At 30.4% G+C, this 16,005-nt stretch overlaps 1 protein-coding gene across 5 annotated transcripts in view; it reads right to left on the bottom strand.

Moving 5' to 3' along the window:
- Positions 1-2,349: 2,349 nt before the first annotated feature.
- pros (homeobox protein prospero) overlaps positions 2,350-16,005 on the bottom strand; it is a 153,276-nt gene continuing 139,620 nt past the window's right edge. For all 5 annotated transcript variants that reach the window (XM_016063448.2, XM_016063445.3, XM_016063449.3 and 2 more), the window contains 2 exons: positions 4,396-4,540; positions 2,350-3,673 (listed from right to left, as the gene is read on the bottom strand). In XM_016063448.2, coding sequence (XP_015918934.1) covers positions 3,494-3,673; positions 4,396-4,540 — 325 coding nt within the window. In that variant the 3' untranslated portion in view covers positions 2,350-3,493. The remainder of the gene's footprint in view (positions 3,674-4,395; positions 4,541-16,005) is intronic.

Below are 16,005 nucleotides of genomic sequence, written 5' to 3'. Positions count from 1 at the left end.
GAGAAGGAAATGATTTCATTTTGCAAGGATTTTCTCTTCTACGACATTAGATACGTCCTCCACCTCCAGGTGGCGTTAGTAAAAGAAAAGTGACTGGTGATTACTAAATCATACGGAAAAGCTCTTAAAGAGGAAATAATTCTTTCAACGCTTTAATACTTTTGTAGATGTATCTAGTAACAAATATAAATTTAAAGTTTTCGCATGTATAGAATCGTATTATTTAAAATTTCCCAAAAGTATTTTAACAAACATTTCTTTTTTAGAATTAATGAGTTTTGAAGATGGTATGCCGTTTAAATAACTTTAAAAATGTGATAAAAAGATTTTTAATGTATCTAAACAAAACAAAAGGTTTTTATATGCCTGATAGAAACTAAAGCTACAGTTTTTTTTTCAACTTTAAAAATTTCACGACAGGTTTTCGACTAGAATTGTTTTATAATTTGTTGCACCAGGAACTTTCAAATCTACTCGATAAAGATTTTTGATTTTTCTTACAAGGATTTCACATACTCATGAATAGATTCAATTCAAAACAATTGAATGAGATTCTTTGACTAGAGTTTTACACACGAGCAAACTAAGTTCCCGATATTTAATTATATACAGCTAAATAAAAATACTGAATTTTTGACAATTTTGCACCGATTATAATTTGGAATAAACTGAATAATCTTTGGTAAAACAATGAGCCTGGTTATAAAGTTGGATCTTGTTCGAACTCAATAATTCCTACTTTTGAATTTCATCCGTTAAACGCAATTACGGACTTTATGAACATCAATGAGTTGCAACAGGGTACAAGTCCCAAATTTATGACCAGACCTAATTTTTTCATGAAGAAACATTTTTTTAAACACACTAAAAATAATACATAAAATAAATCTACACAGAAATAATAATGGATACAATAAAAAATAAAACAATAAATTAGTATTTTGTAATAGAAACTCTGACTAGTTACAATAAACAAATAATAATAAAAAAAATGTAATTCACCGTCCAAAAAATGACTAAATTTACGGAATGTTTTGAAATATGACTGGTTTGATTTTATGTTTCCTCTTTGATCATTTTGCTGATAATAATAGGAATAAAAAAATCCATTCACTTTAAATTTCTGTTTTTATTCTATTAATTATATTACGAATAAAGCAAGAAAAATAAATTGCATTCTGTTATAATCCAGATATTTACATTTAAAAAAATTGCAAGTAATGTAAATTGGATATTTTTTAAATATTTATTATTGGGGTGCTTGAAACATATCGTAGAACATTTTAGAACAGTTTTTTTAGCCATTTTTTATTCTATTTGAATTGGAGCTTAGTAGAAGAACCTGCTCAGTGACATTTTGAAAACAAATTTCATAGTTTAAGAACGTTTTTTATTGAACTTAGTTGTAGGAATAGGTTGGCTATAAGGGTTCAGAATTATTCGAAATAACAGATTATCCATAAAAATTTGAATTCGTTGTAAGAATTTGGAATTTGTTGTAAAAATAGATGGACTATAAGAATTTGGAATTTGTTAAAAAAGAATAGCTTGGCTATAAGAATTTGAAATTGACTGTAAGAAATTGGAATTAGTTGCAAAAATAAGTTGGTGTGATAATTTGTTAAAAGTTTTTTTTTTTAAAGAAGGCAAATGTCAACCGAAAAATATGTTTTGTAAAAAGCTTTTTATTGTTCTTAAATTTACTGGAATGTCATTTAACGTTTTCTACTAAGCACCCCTATTAACATCTATTTTAAAATGCAATGATTGTTCCTAATGCGTCTATTTTTTCAAAAAATCACCTCTGATTTCGCCTTTTTAAAACATTAAATCACTGAAATAGTTTTTGTTCCTAGTTAAAATTCACACAAATTTTTTTTAAAAGTGTACTCAGAAGTAAAATTGTATGAGATTCAGATTATCCTTTATGGATTACAGTTATGATGCTTCCAAAACTAAACAGTTTCTACAGCTTGCTTTTATTTGTTTAAAAAATGAGTTGAAAGCAGTCAAAACATTTTATAAAAGCAGGAATACGGTGCTCTTAAAGTGAAGTCAACGTCTATAGGTATACATATATTCACATAACTGGTGTAGTTAATTTCATTTTTTTTTTCTAAAATGAGGAAAAATATACTTTGGTATGAATCTTTGACTAGATCACACAATGTGATCATTAACATAATTGTTTTGTTTAAATAATAGTTTGTAAAAGACAATATAATAAAAGAATAAACAGTATTCTGTACATGTAAACCTTTTGTTACAGATTCCAATAAATTGAAATAACTGAAGTTTGTGACAAAGCTTTAAATAACAACTAGAACATGTTAAATATTTTTTTCCCAATTTTTATAATTTCATTTTAAGATTATTCTCTCCGTTCTTAAAAGTTTTGGTTCGTAATAACGTAGCAAAAAATCAGAGATTTCATTGAAGATGAACTAGATAATCATGAATTTAAAAGTTATATTGTCCAATTCGACACAAGTTACTAAAACTGCATCGTCTTGGTGTTCAACAAGCCAAATTATTTTAACAGTTTTAATCATTTTAACAGTGCCCGTTAATTTTATTTATTTCTTTTCGTAACAATTAATTCAACCCTTTATTTTTTTTCATTAACACATATATAAAACTCTGCGTTAAAAGTGTTTTATACATACGTATTTTAATGTGTAACATAGTTCTAACTTTTCAAAATACGTTCCACAACTTTTTAAGACAATAACAATATTTTTGTTTTACATTAGACTTTATGGGATTGATTCTATTCAAATAGAGGTAACAAAATTAAAATTTTAAATAAATCTTAAATCCGTTGAGGAGTTTACATTGAAAAATGGAGTTAAGTGACAAAAACCAAATTTTATGGAAGGAAGAAAAAGTGTCGAAAAGATTGTGAGTTACTACCAGCTCCATCTTTGGAGAAACTCCGAAACTAAATGACACAAGCTATACACTTATCTCCTTTACAATATTGTTGTTACAATTGCAAAAAACGAATTTTTTGTCACCGAACTCCTTTTTAGTGCCAATTCCTAAATTTTCAAATAATTCCTTTTCCAGTTCGCATTGAAAAATAATACTTTGTTCCTGTCTTCAGTTATTTCAATTCTAGATTTTTTTTTTTAAAAAAGAAAAAGTAACTTTGTTCTGAAGGGCACGAATTCCTTCTTTTTTTATAGTCTTTTTTTTCACGTCATTCATATCTTATATACAACCTTGCGCGTCCTTCGGTTTTGACGTTGCACAAGAACCTATGTAAAAACGTCTTTTATGCTTGCGTGTGAACGTTTGTTTGCTTTCTTGGCAAGGCCAAACACTTCAGAAAGGTTTGATTTCTGTTCCGAACTGATCATAAATCTCTGAAAACGTAAGCAGCAGCATTTCATGAGTCTGTGAATCCTCGCATTTGTTGGCAGTCAAGTAGAGGTGTGACGGCAAAACACGGGGGCAGAGAAGGCACGGGGGTTCATAAGTTCCACCACCGTCACTCCAGTGTGTCCAAAAAGTTCGGCGATTTGAAGTATTCGGGTACGTTGTCGTCCAGTCGGGCGATAATCTTGTAGATAGACTTCTTCCAAGACTGCTCAGCGTCCTTTCCAGCGACTAGAGCCTTGTAGAATTCTCGGAGAGTCTGCTCTACAACATACCGGAAATTTTCTGGTGCCTGTTTAAAAAAAAATTTTTGTTACAACAAGCAAAATAAACCATATTAGTGAAGAACATTGATTACTACACTGTAAAAAAATTTTTTGTGTATCTTAACCCTTTGATACAGATGGAAGACCGGTGCACCTTTTATATATTTTTTGTTGGACGCTCTAATTACAAGCAACAATATATTTTGGTATTTTTTTAATATATATTTTTGTTGGACGCTCTAATTACAAGCAACAATATATTTTGGTATTTTTTTTAATATATATTTTTGATGGACGCTCTAATTACAAGCAACAATATATTTTGGTATTTTTTTAAATCTATCTTCTGTTGGACGCTCTAATTACAAGCAACAATATATTTTGGTATTTTTTTAATATATTTTTTGTTAGACGCTCTAATTACAAGCAACAATATATTTTGGTATTTTTTTAAATATATCTTCTGTTGCACGCTCTAATTACAAGCAACAATGCATTTTGGTATTTTTTAATTATAAAAAAACAGTCTAATAGTTACTAAAAAAATTTGTTATATAATCGGAATTTTGCTTGTACTAAAAATTATTAAGTTTTTTGGATACGAAAACCAGATCAAATTGAATTACTAGATGCATACTTTATAGTTATGGTTGCGTCATCGACCATTTTATTATTATTATTTTGCATTGAGTGTTTCAGTTAAGTTACGGTCAAAAGTAACCAAAATATAAGAAGCGTTTGTACATACCTCGATATGATTGTTTCGATTGTAGTGTAGATTCAGAACTCGTAGGAGTTCAGAGTCTGCCGTCACTTTCAAGTCGTCTGCAGCCTTAATTCCTTCGGACATTGCTTGGCGAGCATACTTTTCCATTTGGATGTAGAAGAACTCTCTGAAAAGAGAAAAGAAAATCATCAATATCAGTTGGATTCACATGCTTGCAGAGCGTTAAACATTTTGGTGTGTGTTAAATCCTAATCGTACTGAATTACTACACTTTTCAAAGGGCATCTATATTCTAGAACAAGTCAACCACTACAACACTGCTCAACCAGGATGGGAAAGTAGTTCAACTTTACACACCATTTTGGTTATTTTTCGAAGATTTTTCGCCAAGGAATAGAACTTATTGAACTTCAAAACAAAGAATTGTTTAAAATGTTGAATTAAGTCCATTAATAGCTTGGTTTTGAGGGTAGGTGATATAAGGTTTATTCAAGAATTTATTAGAATAACTAGTGCTAGATTTTAAATACTGGAGAATATCTTAATCTTAGTAAAACACATAAAGAGGCTCGAAATTTAAGCTTTAATTTCTGATTTACTTTCAAACGGCTTCTAATATCATTCAGGGTTGCCACTCAAATCTGAAAAAAAAAAAATTCCCTGTGTTTTCCCTGTACATATTATGCACAATATATTAAGAGAAAACAACAATTACTAGGCTCTTGTGTGAGCTATTGTTGGGCTAACTATTTGTATTAATTTTAATTGCTGGAAAAACAGCTGAACATACTTAAATAATGCTATGGCAAATGAAATAGTTTAGTATAGCTGAAATATTATGGTTAAACATCCCATAGATTACGCTTTGAGTGGTCACCATTTTTTAAAAGACAAAAATAAGAAACAAAATTCCCTGTATTTTCCAGGTTTTCCCTGTGGAGTGGCAACCCTGTCATTGCCCATTAGAATCAATGTTTACGCGGAGTAAAGTTTCTTATGGTCAAATTGTTTTTTTCGTCTTCTGACACTATTTCTCCTAATAAATTCGTCGACCCTAAAAAAATATTTTAAATATAAACAAATTCTTAAGAAAATTTTAAAAAATATATATGTATATATATATCGGCTCCAAAATATATGTTATCATGGCTGTCTGTGTTCTGGAGTTGGAAGAATATTCGGCATTCGATACTAGAAAACTGCATTGAAGAACCGTGGTGAAGAATATGCTATTAGAAAGCTGGCAGTCTTATTTTAAAATCACATCGTCAGCCTTTCTCCGCGTTGAGAGCACCCCTTTTCATGCCGCACAGCCCTCCAATTTAACACCTTAACTGCAACTGCCAAGAACCCTTTCGCACGAAATCTGATTTCCTCCCGTTGCGAGTCACAATCGAATTAAGACGCAGATAATTCACACCAGGATTCTAAATGGAGAGAAAAGAGAGTTAAAACTTCGTTAGACCGAATTCGTTTAAGACGAACTTGGCTGCGAGAAATTCGCCAAGTAATTAGTGTCCCTTGACGATGTCAAAGGTTTTCCCAAAGTACGACCGTTTTCAAAGAGACTTTTCGCCCTCTAATTGGACATCGCCTTACTGAAAGGCACCAACTCACTTAGAGTGGGGTGCACCAGACACCGGTACCATTCTGCGTGGGTGTGCAGGTACTTTTTAAGAGTGATCTTTTTCATTGAATCACGTCGATTTCATTTGCAAAATGAAATCGATGTGTCTGAAAGTAATATGGGAAGAAAAGAAAAGACGGAATCTTTTCGTCTAGACAGTGTGGGAACTTCTTTTTGATGAAAAGGAAAATTGAGTTAAAGATAAAGACGTCGATTACGAACGAGCTCCAGTTTTAACAAAGTTTTCGGAAAGACACCGTCTCGCTTTCAAGTGCAAGATTCTGGAATTGAACTTAATGACGTTAGTCGCGGAATTAAAGATTTTTAGCAGATTCTGCCGAGGCAAGGGGGCCGCTATTTATTGGCTGAAAGGATAGCAATTAGACAAACAAATCTGATTAAATTGGGAAGTGGACCTGCAACTAACGCAATTCAAATAGCAATTTTCTGACTACAATCTAATGGTACAGAAAAATAACTAGTATAAATAAGAAAAATTAAAACTTGGAAATTAGCGTTTTTATCTTTGGTATTTTATAAAGACTAATACTGAATTTATATATAGTCCTGAAAAATAAAAATTTCTTGTCAAATCGAAACAAATAAAATGCCTGTTAATAAATATTTTATATAATGTAGCAAAGGTGAACTGAAAGTTCCTCTTGAAATAAAAATACGTTGACTGGTATTTTGTTAGCTTAAATAAATTTTATTTATATTGTTTGGTTGGGAAAAAAAATTAATCATGAATAATGTTTGGTCTAATGATTGGAATTTTGTGATTAATCTTACAGTTTTCGAGGGGTAGGCCTAAATATGTTACAGTGTAGACGTCGTTTCAAGTTATGACAGAACTACATATTTTAAGTTAAGTTGCGTTTTTTAAAGAGATCTGAGCACAAACAATGACAATATTCTGAAACTGGAATTTTGAAAACTTCCGGTGTATCCCTTCGGCTATGATATATTTACAAGAGGATATGTGAACAGGTTTGATATTCTAGAAAGATTTATTATTGAGATTTGTATTTAAATGTGCACTTAGTCCATAGGATATTTCTGTAATTTTCGAATTCTAAACAGTTAAGAGCCATAAATTGATTTCAGGAGATAAATATCAAGACATAAATAAAGTGTAAAGATTGCCAAGTTTTGAGTGTTATCTTTAGCTTTTAATGCCATCAGTTAAAGTTGAAGGGATTTAAAAATGAAATGATAAATAACACAAGTCATATTGTAAGCAGTACAACAGTAAAATATTTTGCAATCCTAAGTGCAAAAATTAATCGGAAGTAGCAACCCGGAAGTCCTTTTACAAAAATTAACTTCTAGCACCACCTGTGCTTATAGCTCCATACGGTTTAGCAAAATCAGACGATAGTTTTGATATCATGCGAGATAAAATAATTAAAGCTCAATTTAAATGCTATAATATTCTCCAGTGGCTTGTTTAGTAGACATAGGATGGGGATGTCTTCCTGCGAGATGTCTTTACAATTAAGAAAACAAGTTAATAATGGCGGCGATGCTACGATCTTCGGTCATTGTTTCATCGAAGCTGGAAATGGGTTTTCATTATTTTAACCGGAAACCTACTGCTGCTGGACTTTGTCATCTTGTAAGGGTTTGGAGTTATTGTTGGACGACCATCCCTTAAGACTCGGGGGCAGTTTGGGGAAACAACTCTTTCAAAAGATGCATTAACGTCTGCCTCTTCCTTTCAGCACATCCCCAAGAACACCTCCCCAAAGAGAATTCTAGAAGTCATCAGTTCCGAATTCATCAGTTTCATCGTCAGATGGCTTGGGCTTGTAGTTGGGGTATTCATGGGTGGGCGAACCCTTTCCCATAATACAATGGCCACTGGCGTTCCTTTGATCGGCGAAAAGAGTTGCAACCGATCTCTTTTGGAGCACTTGACCAATGTCGGGGCCTTTTCGGCAATGTCCGCAAGAGGCATTAATGCCGTTATTCGATCTTGAATTAAATATTTCGGCCACCATCTTCGAGTTTGTCGCATCAAAGGCGAGACTCCATGTATGTCAGATTTCAATACACATTCGCGGCATTATAAATTTGGATATATCTACTAATCCTTCTCAACTGCCCTTTAAAAGGAGATCTGATAAGATATTTAATAGAACACGATTCAGATAGTAGATTCTATCTTCAATTCGTATGTTGACAGTAGTTTGCGAACAACTCCGTTTAATTCAGGTTTTTATTAGAAATAATGCGATATGTTTGTGGTGAGAAAAATACGGATTTATAATGTGAAATGAATAAATTTAAAACATTAGCACGTCGTTTACGTGTTTAGTAGTTTTTTTAAAAAATCATATTTCATTTGAATACTACCAGCAACTTATTGTTATTCGTATTTCTATTTAAATTAAGATTTTTGTGATGCCAAAAACAAGAATTTATTATACAAAATCGCGGAATATTGTCACATCTCTGACGATTTATAAACCAATGCAATATTTTAATGCTGCGAAAAACTCCGAACTATTCACATATTTGTTTGAAATAGCGCAATATTTTGTTAAAGTGAGAAAACTAGAATTTATTTTACAAAATAAATAAACATAAAAATTATAACATATTTGGCGGTTTGGGGTAAGTTATTTTAGAGTATTCGAATGATGCGATCATATCAGAATTTCTCACATTTTGATTTGTTATCACGTATAAATCGGGGAACATACCTTTGACGTAAATTGTGATAACAAATCAAAATAATTTACATTTTAATTAAAAAGTAATTCAGTATTTTAGTGGTGTAAAGATAAGGTTGCATAATATAAATTGTATATCTTATTTTTGATTAAAATTATGAAAACTTATTTGAGTTATGAACCACTCTGAATTATTTGAATTTCGGGCAGAGGTAACGCAATATTTAAATGGCGATAGTGGTATAAGAATTTAATAAGAAATTTAAGAATGCATGAATTATAATACAAAATAAATAGCAAACGCAAAAATTTGCCGTACTTTTGAGATTTAAGTTAGTGAATTTAAAAATAACTGAAGCTTAACTGAATGTTTAATTAAAGTGACACGATGAGATTTTGAGTCAACCAGTTATGCATTTACGACACCAAAGTTAATAAATTTGTCTGTCGATATCGATTAGTTGCAATCGGTTGCAAATAATCGGTCGATACTTTGCAATCGAAATTTAATTGAACTTTTTGCAACTTTAGTAATAATAATTTTTGCAATTTACACTTTTTTTTTTAAAAAAAAAAAAATTTTACAATTTATGGACATTATTCTAAAATGAGTTAGTTCTCTTGACTTCCGGGTTGAAATAAATCTGAACATTTTAACAGAAAGTTTAATGTAGTGAAGTGAAGAACTAAAATTTCAACAGAAACTAAATGCGGTACATGAAGTGATAAATCCATTAAAAGAAACAGTCGTTGATTGGACAAAAGTGTTTATACGAAGAAACGCGTGGAATTACGTAGTTTTATTACTTATCAAACGATGTTTTAAAAAGTTCTTTTTCCAATAACGCAAACGATTATCGATAACAGATGGCGACGAACGATTATGTAGCTCTTTTTTTTAAGACGTCTATTCTTTACGTGATAAATATATTAAGAAAAAACAATGAGGAGACAATGGACTTCTAACTTAAGAATCATGTGATTGAAGTTACAACTATCACTGAAATTCTTAAACCATTCTGCTAATAATCATTTCTGATATCTTATAAGGAGGGTGCAATTGTGATTAATCAAAATCGCATAAAATAATAAGCAGAACAAAAGAATAGTAATCTAAGTTAAAAAGATACCGAATAGCCGCAAAATATACTTTTAGAAAAATATTGAATAATAAGATTGAAAAAATAATAATAATAAAATTACAAATATTTTTCCATAAAAGTGATTTTAGAATAGTTCCCAACAGCTGGAAGTTGTTTACGTACCCGTTTAAAGCAGTTTTATTTAAAAATCCGACATAAAATTTAAAGTTCAGTTCGGTGTTCCGTAACAACCACCCATTAATTTATATTTTTAGAATATTTATCAGAAAAGAAAACAAAAAACTTTGAGGTTTTATAATATTTCACCGAATGAAAAAACCCAGCACGCAATCAAAATCTAACAAAATCGCAGTCCAGGCGGGCGTTAGTACAAACATTAAAAGCTGGTGGATTACTGGTTGAAACTTGTAGGTATTTCTATTAATTGTCATTCAACTTCTGTCATTCGTCAACAATTGTCATTCCTTTCGATATCTGACAGGTTTTGATGCTGCGCACACCCGCCTTCTTCAACTGTAATTTGACAAATTTCGAAGGCGAATTTTTTTCAGCTCAGTTTAATATAAATCAAGATATTAATAAAGGACCTTGGGAATTTATATTAAGAGCGTTCTTTACGGAACACTCTGTACGCACATATAACTGACCATAACATATTCCTAAATCCAAAATTTTGTGTGCTTTTTTTTCTTCCAAGTGTCCCTTGGCGCTTTTTGACACTAAGACAGCAGTTCCAAATTTCTTGCCCCTACGGAACACTAAATAATCAATCTACTTTTGGCTTAAACCTGGCTTTATAAAAAAAGGTTTATTAATGCAGTTGCGAACAACCAAAAAAAGACTACTTTATGTTTAAAATAATTATAGAGGAATGAAGATTTTTCATTGTTTTATTATTAATAATTTTATTTTAGGTTTTATGTCCGACAATTAATTTGCAGTCTTTATGTTTGTTCCATCTAGATAACTTATGAATTTGATTTTTTTATCCATATACATAAGCTGAAAATGAATAAAAATAAAAAGTCTTATGGTTTACTTCGAATAAAAACTAAAAAGAACAACTATAAACGTTTAAAATGGTTATTAGAGAAATACATTTCTTAATTAAAGAATTAAGTTATTTTGTTTATTATGAAAAAAAAAGTGTTAGGAAACACTAATGCAATACTTTATGAATGTATGTTCCTTTCTTAATTTGTGTAATATATTGTTATTAGAATTATTATATTTTCTTTAAAAAAATACCATTTCAATTTATATGCATTTTACTAGAAATTATTTCATAAAAACCGAAAATTCAAAAAGATTAAATAAATTATTGGTTAAACCTAAATATAATCAGGGGTTTAAAAAAAAATCCTCACTGGTTACTCTTCCACGGAACTCTAAGGTTCCGCGGAACACCGAACAGCTGCACTAAGTTATTCAATTTCCAACTTTAAAATTTACCTATGTTTGCATCATTTCATGACGATTGTAATGAAAGTGGGCTGATAAAACACAGTTTTTGAATTTAAGAAAAAGAAAAATGAGCCAAAGATGACGTATTTGTAGGAGGTAAGAGTAATACAGAAGAGGTGAGCGGGAAAACGACTTAATTAGTGTTAACTTCGTAATTAACAGCATCTCCTGAGGCATATTTAGCCCTCCTTCCCGTCTTATCTGATTTTAACTTTCGCTCTTTTATCGGGACGATAATTACTCCTCGCACCCTCCCTTTAATAAATAAGATAGTCGGGGTGGAATTTATAGCGTCTACGGAGGCGAATATGAATCAAATCGGAAGCAGACGACCACCCCCGTTAAAAGAAAACGATCTCTTCCCTTCCAGGGATGCTAATCGCGCGAAGAAAAGGAAAAAGATAACCGGGATGTTGGGGATGTTTATGAGTACTGCCGTAAACAAGAGAAGCATTTAAAATTTTTGAATGGCTTTTTTGTTTCCTATTTAGAACGTTTGTTTGCTATCGCTGTTTAGAAAAACGAGCATCTTAATTAGCTGGCGAAAGGTGTTAATTACACCTCGCTCTGTTTGTATGCGCTGCATAAGCGAATTTCGCTGTGGATATCTTTTATGCTCCTTCTGCGAAAGAAAAAGAAGAAGGAAAAAAAAAATGCGCATTTGATAATTTTTGTTGTATGGATATTAAGACTAAAAAGTTTCGCTTTATAACTTCCGCAGCTCTAAGCGTATTATAGTATAGCCAACTTTTACGCAGTTTGAGGAAAATGTATGCTTTTAATATTTGATTCGTAATTTGATAAATCTGATTTAAATGATTTTGACCAACACGATGGATTAAAAATTCAAACACGGGTATGAGAAGTGACAATAAAGACTTTCAAAAGACTGACAAATTTGACTGATGTTTAAAAACCACTTAGGAAAAAAAAATGGTAGTGGAACAACACTTTTACAAAAACATAGTTGTAATGTTTTTAAGCTTCTTGTGGCAAAAGTTTTTGCAACAACAAAAAATTTTACTAAATTTTGCGTGTCTTAGCGGAAGATTTCGCAGAAATTATAGTTATCAAAATTTAAGCTTATTCGCGAAAGATTTCGGGAGAAAAAAACATAGTTGTTAATTTAATGCTCTTAGCCAAAGATTTTATCCCTGTAATCGATTTATTTTCGAAAATAAATCGAGTTTTATCAAGCTAACACTAAAAAATATCATTTCTATATATATATATGCATTTTACTGGAAATTATTTAATAGAAACCGAAAATTCCGAAAGATTAAATAAATTATTGGTATTATTATTATTAATTTGCATAATATTTATGTTTGAATTAGTTACGAATAGTGTTTGACAAAATTATACTTGTTTTGTGGTGAATAAAATAACTAAGCACAAACTTCAGTATTTGATTTAAAAAAAATTAATAATAAATTAAGATTTGGAAGAAGAAAAAAAATCGTAAAACAATTCTATTAATTTTTTTTCCTCGTTGCTAAATCAAGTTTAGAAAACAGTCACGGAAAATCCCTGCAGCAAAATGCTTCACCAGTTTTGAAATTGTTACAGTTCGAGCTGCATTTAGAACATAATTTTGTAAAAGTTATTCATACTTTTTAAGGAAAAAAAAAAAGTTGTAAATATTGCCTTAATACTGATTGAATGATGAATACTGATTGAATACTGATGATTGAATACTGATTGAATCCTCACACGAATTCGTAAGCATTTAAGTGATTGATTGCGATTTTAAAGCCATTGAATTGAACGATAAAAGTTAAACTCCAACAAAGGAAAGCTAATTCAAACTATTAAAAACAAATAAATGAAACTAACGCCTCAAAAAAGTAGTTGTCCAATCTAAAAGTGCGAATAACTTTTACAAAACTATCTTGTGTTTATCTTTTAAATACAACTCGAAAACTAACAATTTCAAAAAATTCGAAGCATTTTGTTTCAGTGATAAAACACGTGATTATTCTCTAAATTTGATTTAACAAGGAGAAATCAAAATAAATAATTCCAAATATTTTATTTTGTAATTTTGAGAAAACGCAGACGATTTTATGAAACGGCTTTAGATTTTTGTTATTATTATTTTACGTATTTAGTTATCACTTTCATATACTTTTTATTTATTAATTTTAATTCTGATATTTTCCGTCCATTTGTTTCAATAGTTATAGTGTATTTTAATAAAATTGTAATGTTTATTTATTATATCTTTAATAAGATATTTATTGGAAAATCATTGCATTTATTTTTATATTTTATTTATGACTTTTATTGATCCAAATGGAGACCACAACATATATTAAAACAAACTTATTATTAAATCCTTTATGTAAGATAATTAATGATAGTAAGAGCTTCACGAGACTGTTTATCTCAAATTCATAGACATTAAATTATTTTTATCGATACAATCTAATTGCTTATCCTAACTATCTTATTTCAAATTAAATTTAACGAATTAAAAATATAAATAAAATATCCTTTAATAATGTTTCGGCACAAGAAAATAAAAAGAATAATAAAAACTTTCACGTATGAAAATAAACGCATTTAATTAAAATTAAATAATCAATATGTAAATCCTTGATCCATTTCCTTGTTGTATAATGATAAGTTTCTGCATTATAAGCGCTTAGGAATTAAAAATTAAATTTTTCTATATTTTTCAAATAATCTTATGCCAAAGTCTTGCAAAAATAAATCAATTATTGTTTATTTATATATTTACATGTCAATTAAATTTTAAATACAATTAAAAAATGTATTACGATAAATTTATCAATTAATTTGTCTAATTTATCCAATCATCAGTAAGTATCATCATTTTTGTATTTAGTTCATTAAGTTTTTTTTTTATCTTCATCCTACCATCGATAGGTATCGTTTTTTGTATTGAGTTCATAGAGTTTTTAATTTTTATTCAACCATCAGTAGGTATCATCATATTTGCATTTAGTTTATAAAACTTTTTATCTTCATTCAACCATCAGTAGGCATCATAATTTTTGTATTTAGTTTATTATACAACTTTCTATCTTAATCAAGACATCGATATCTCATTTTTCTTAGTTTCTTTCATCAAGTTTTTTTAAATCTTAATTAAACATTTAATGAGTTTTATAAATTTTGCACCCAGTTTAACATAATTTTGCATCGTAAAAAATCTATCAATATGAATCATCGATGTATTAATCTATATATCATTTAAGTATTTAGTCTATCATAACTTTTATTCTAATTACGTATTTTGAACAAGACAGTTTTTGTTTAACTAATGCTTTCAATGAGAATTCAATGTTTATTAAAACGTTAAGAAACATTTACAAAGTCAGCGATTTTTAACTCAAATTTCGAAACGAATTTGGGAAATTTACGAACTTTTTTTTTTAAAGAAATCTCTCGGGGCAAAACTAATGATCTTCTTCTATTCCTTTTTGTCGTACATTAACAGCGTTCAAAAAGAATTTTAAACGCATTGCTGTTCGAAGAAAAAAAAATTAAGTAATTAGGAACAATTTCTCGACAAATAATTCCAGAGAGAATTTATCTTTCCTCCGACGAGAAGGGGGGTGTATTTTTTCCCCGGACTTCTCAGACGGAGGTGGCGCTCTTCTTCAAGGATAGGCTCTCCGTCCCAAGGAAGCTGCGGCTCTTCTCCAATAAGAGCCTCCGTTCCGGATGAGATCTTCTTCTTTTCTCTCTGTTCTGAGAGAAAGAAATAAAAAGAAGGCATGCCATTCGAGGAAAGAATGGAGAAGGAGGTGCCCATCCAGAAACAGCCAGCCAATAGATGATCTTCCTTCTGGCCACATTAAAAGAATCAAGCAAAGCAGTCCAAAAAAAAACAAAATGGCGAAAAAAAAGAACAATGATGCTTTGGTTCAATAGAATCTATTCCTATTCACACAGCTTAGTTCCTTTTCCTACGGATATTCTCTTAATGAGTTGAGACCGATGAAAAAAAAATGTTATTGGTAGGTTCTTGCAGAAGCAGAACATCTGCAGGTTATGGTCACGGTCTGGAGGCTGAAACAGAAAAGGCATCCGGCCGCGAAACTTGGGCCTGTTCTTTGTTCCCACCCACACCAGATCTCATTTCCAGGCGGTTTTTAATCGTTACTTGCAGGGTTCCGCCGGAGATTCGAATGGTGTTCTGCAATTCTTTCAATTTTCGAAACAAAGGGAGCGTCACACTTCGTTGTGTTGATCTTATTTCTGATGTTTTAATAAGGCAGGTTTCGTAATTAACATTCGTTTTTTTTTTTTTTAAAGACATTAACATTTGTGACAATTTTTTCATGACATTAAAAATTGCAATTGATGATTGTAGATGCAGATCTTGTTCATTGTTTTTATAGCAAAACAGTTCTACGCTCCTACTGTTTGACAAAATGTGTTAATTTTGCACAATATATGCTCTACTTAAATTATTTTCGATTAGGAATGTGAAAATTTTACACACATTATGCCCTAAGTCCTGATTAGAAATGTATAAATTTTACACGATTTGTGTTCTGTTTCCCGATCAGAAATATATGAATTCTGCATATTTTATGACCTTTAAATTGCAATTGATGAAGGTAGATGCAGATCTTGTTCATTGTTTTTATAGTAAAACAGTTCTTCGCTACTACTGTTTGACAAAATGTGTTAATTTTGCACAATATATGCTCTACTTAAATTATTCTCGATTAGGAATGTGAAAATTTTACACATTTTATGCCCTAAGTCCTGATTAGAAATG

Source organism: Parasteatoda tepidariorum, chromosome 4 (genome assembly GCF_982258835.1).
Source record: "Parasteatoda tepidariorum strain Cologne lab strain chromosome 4, Ptep-v5.0, whole genome shotgun sequence".
NCBI classification, from domain to species: Eukaryota; Metazoa; Arthropoda; class Arachnida; order Araneae; family Theridiidae; genus Parasteatoda; species Parasteatoda tepidariorum.
Note: the sequence above shows the minus strand (reverse complement) of the source record. Positions and strands in the feature narration are given on the sequence as shown.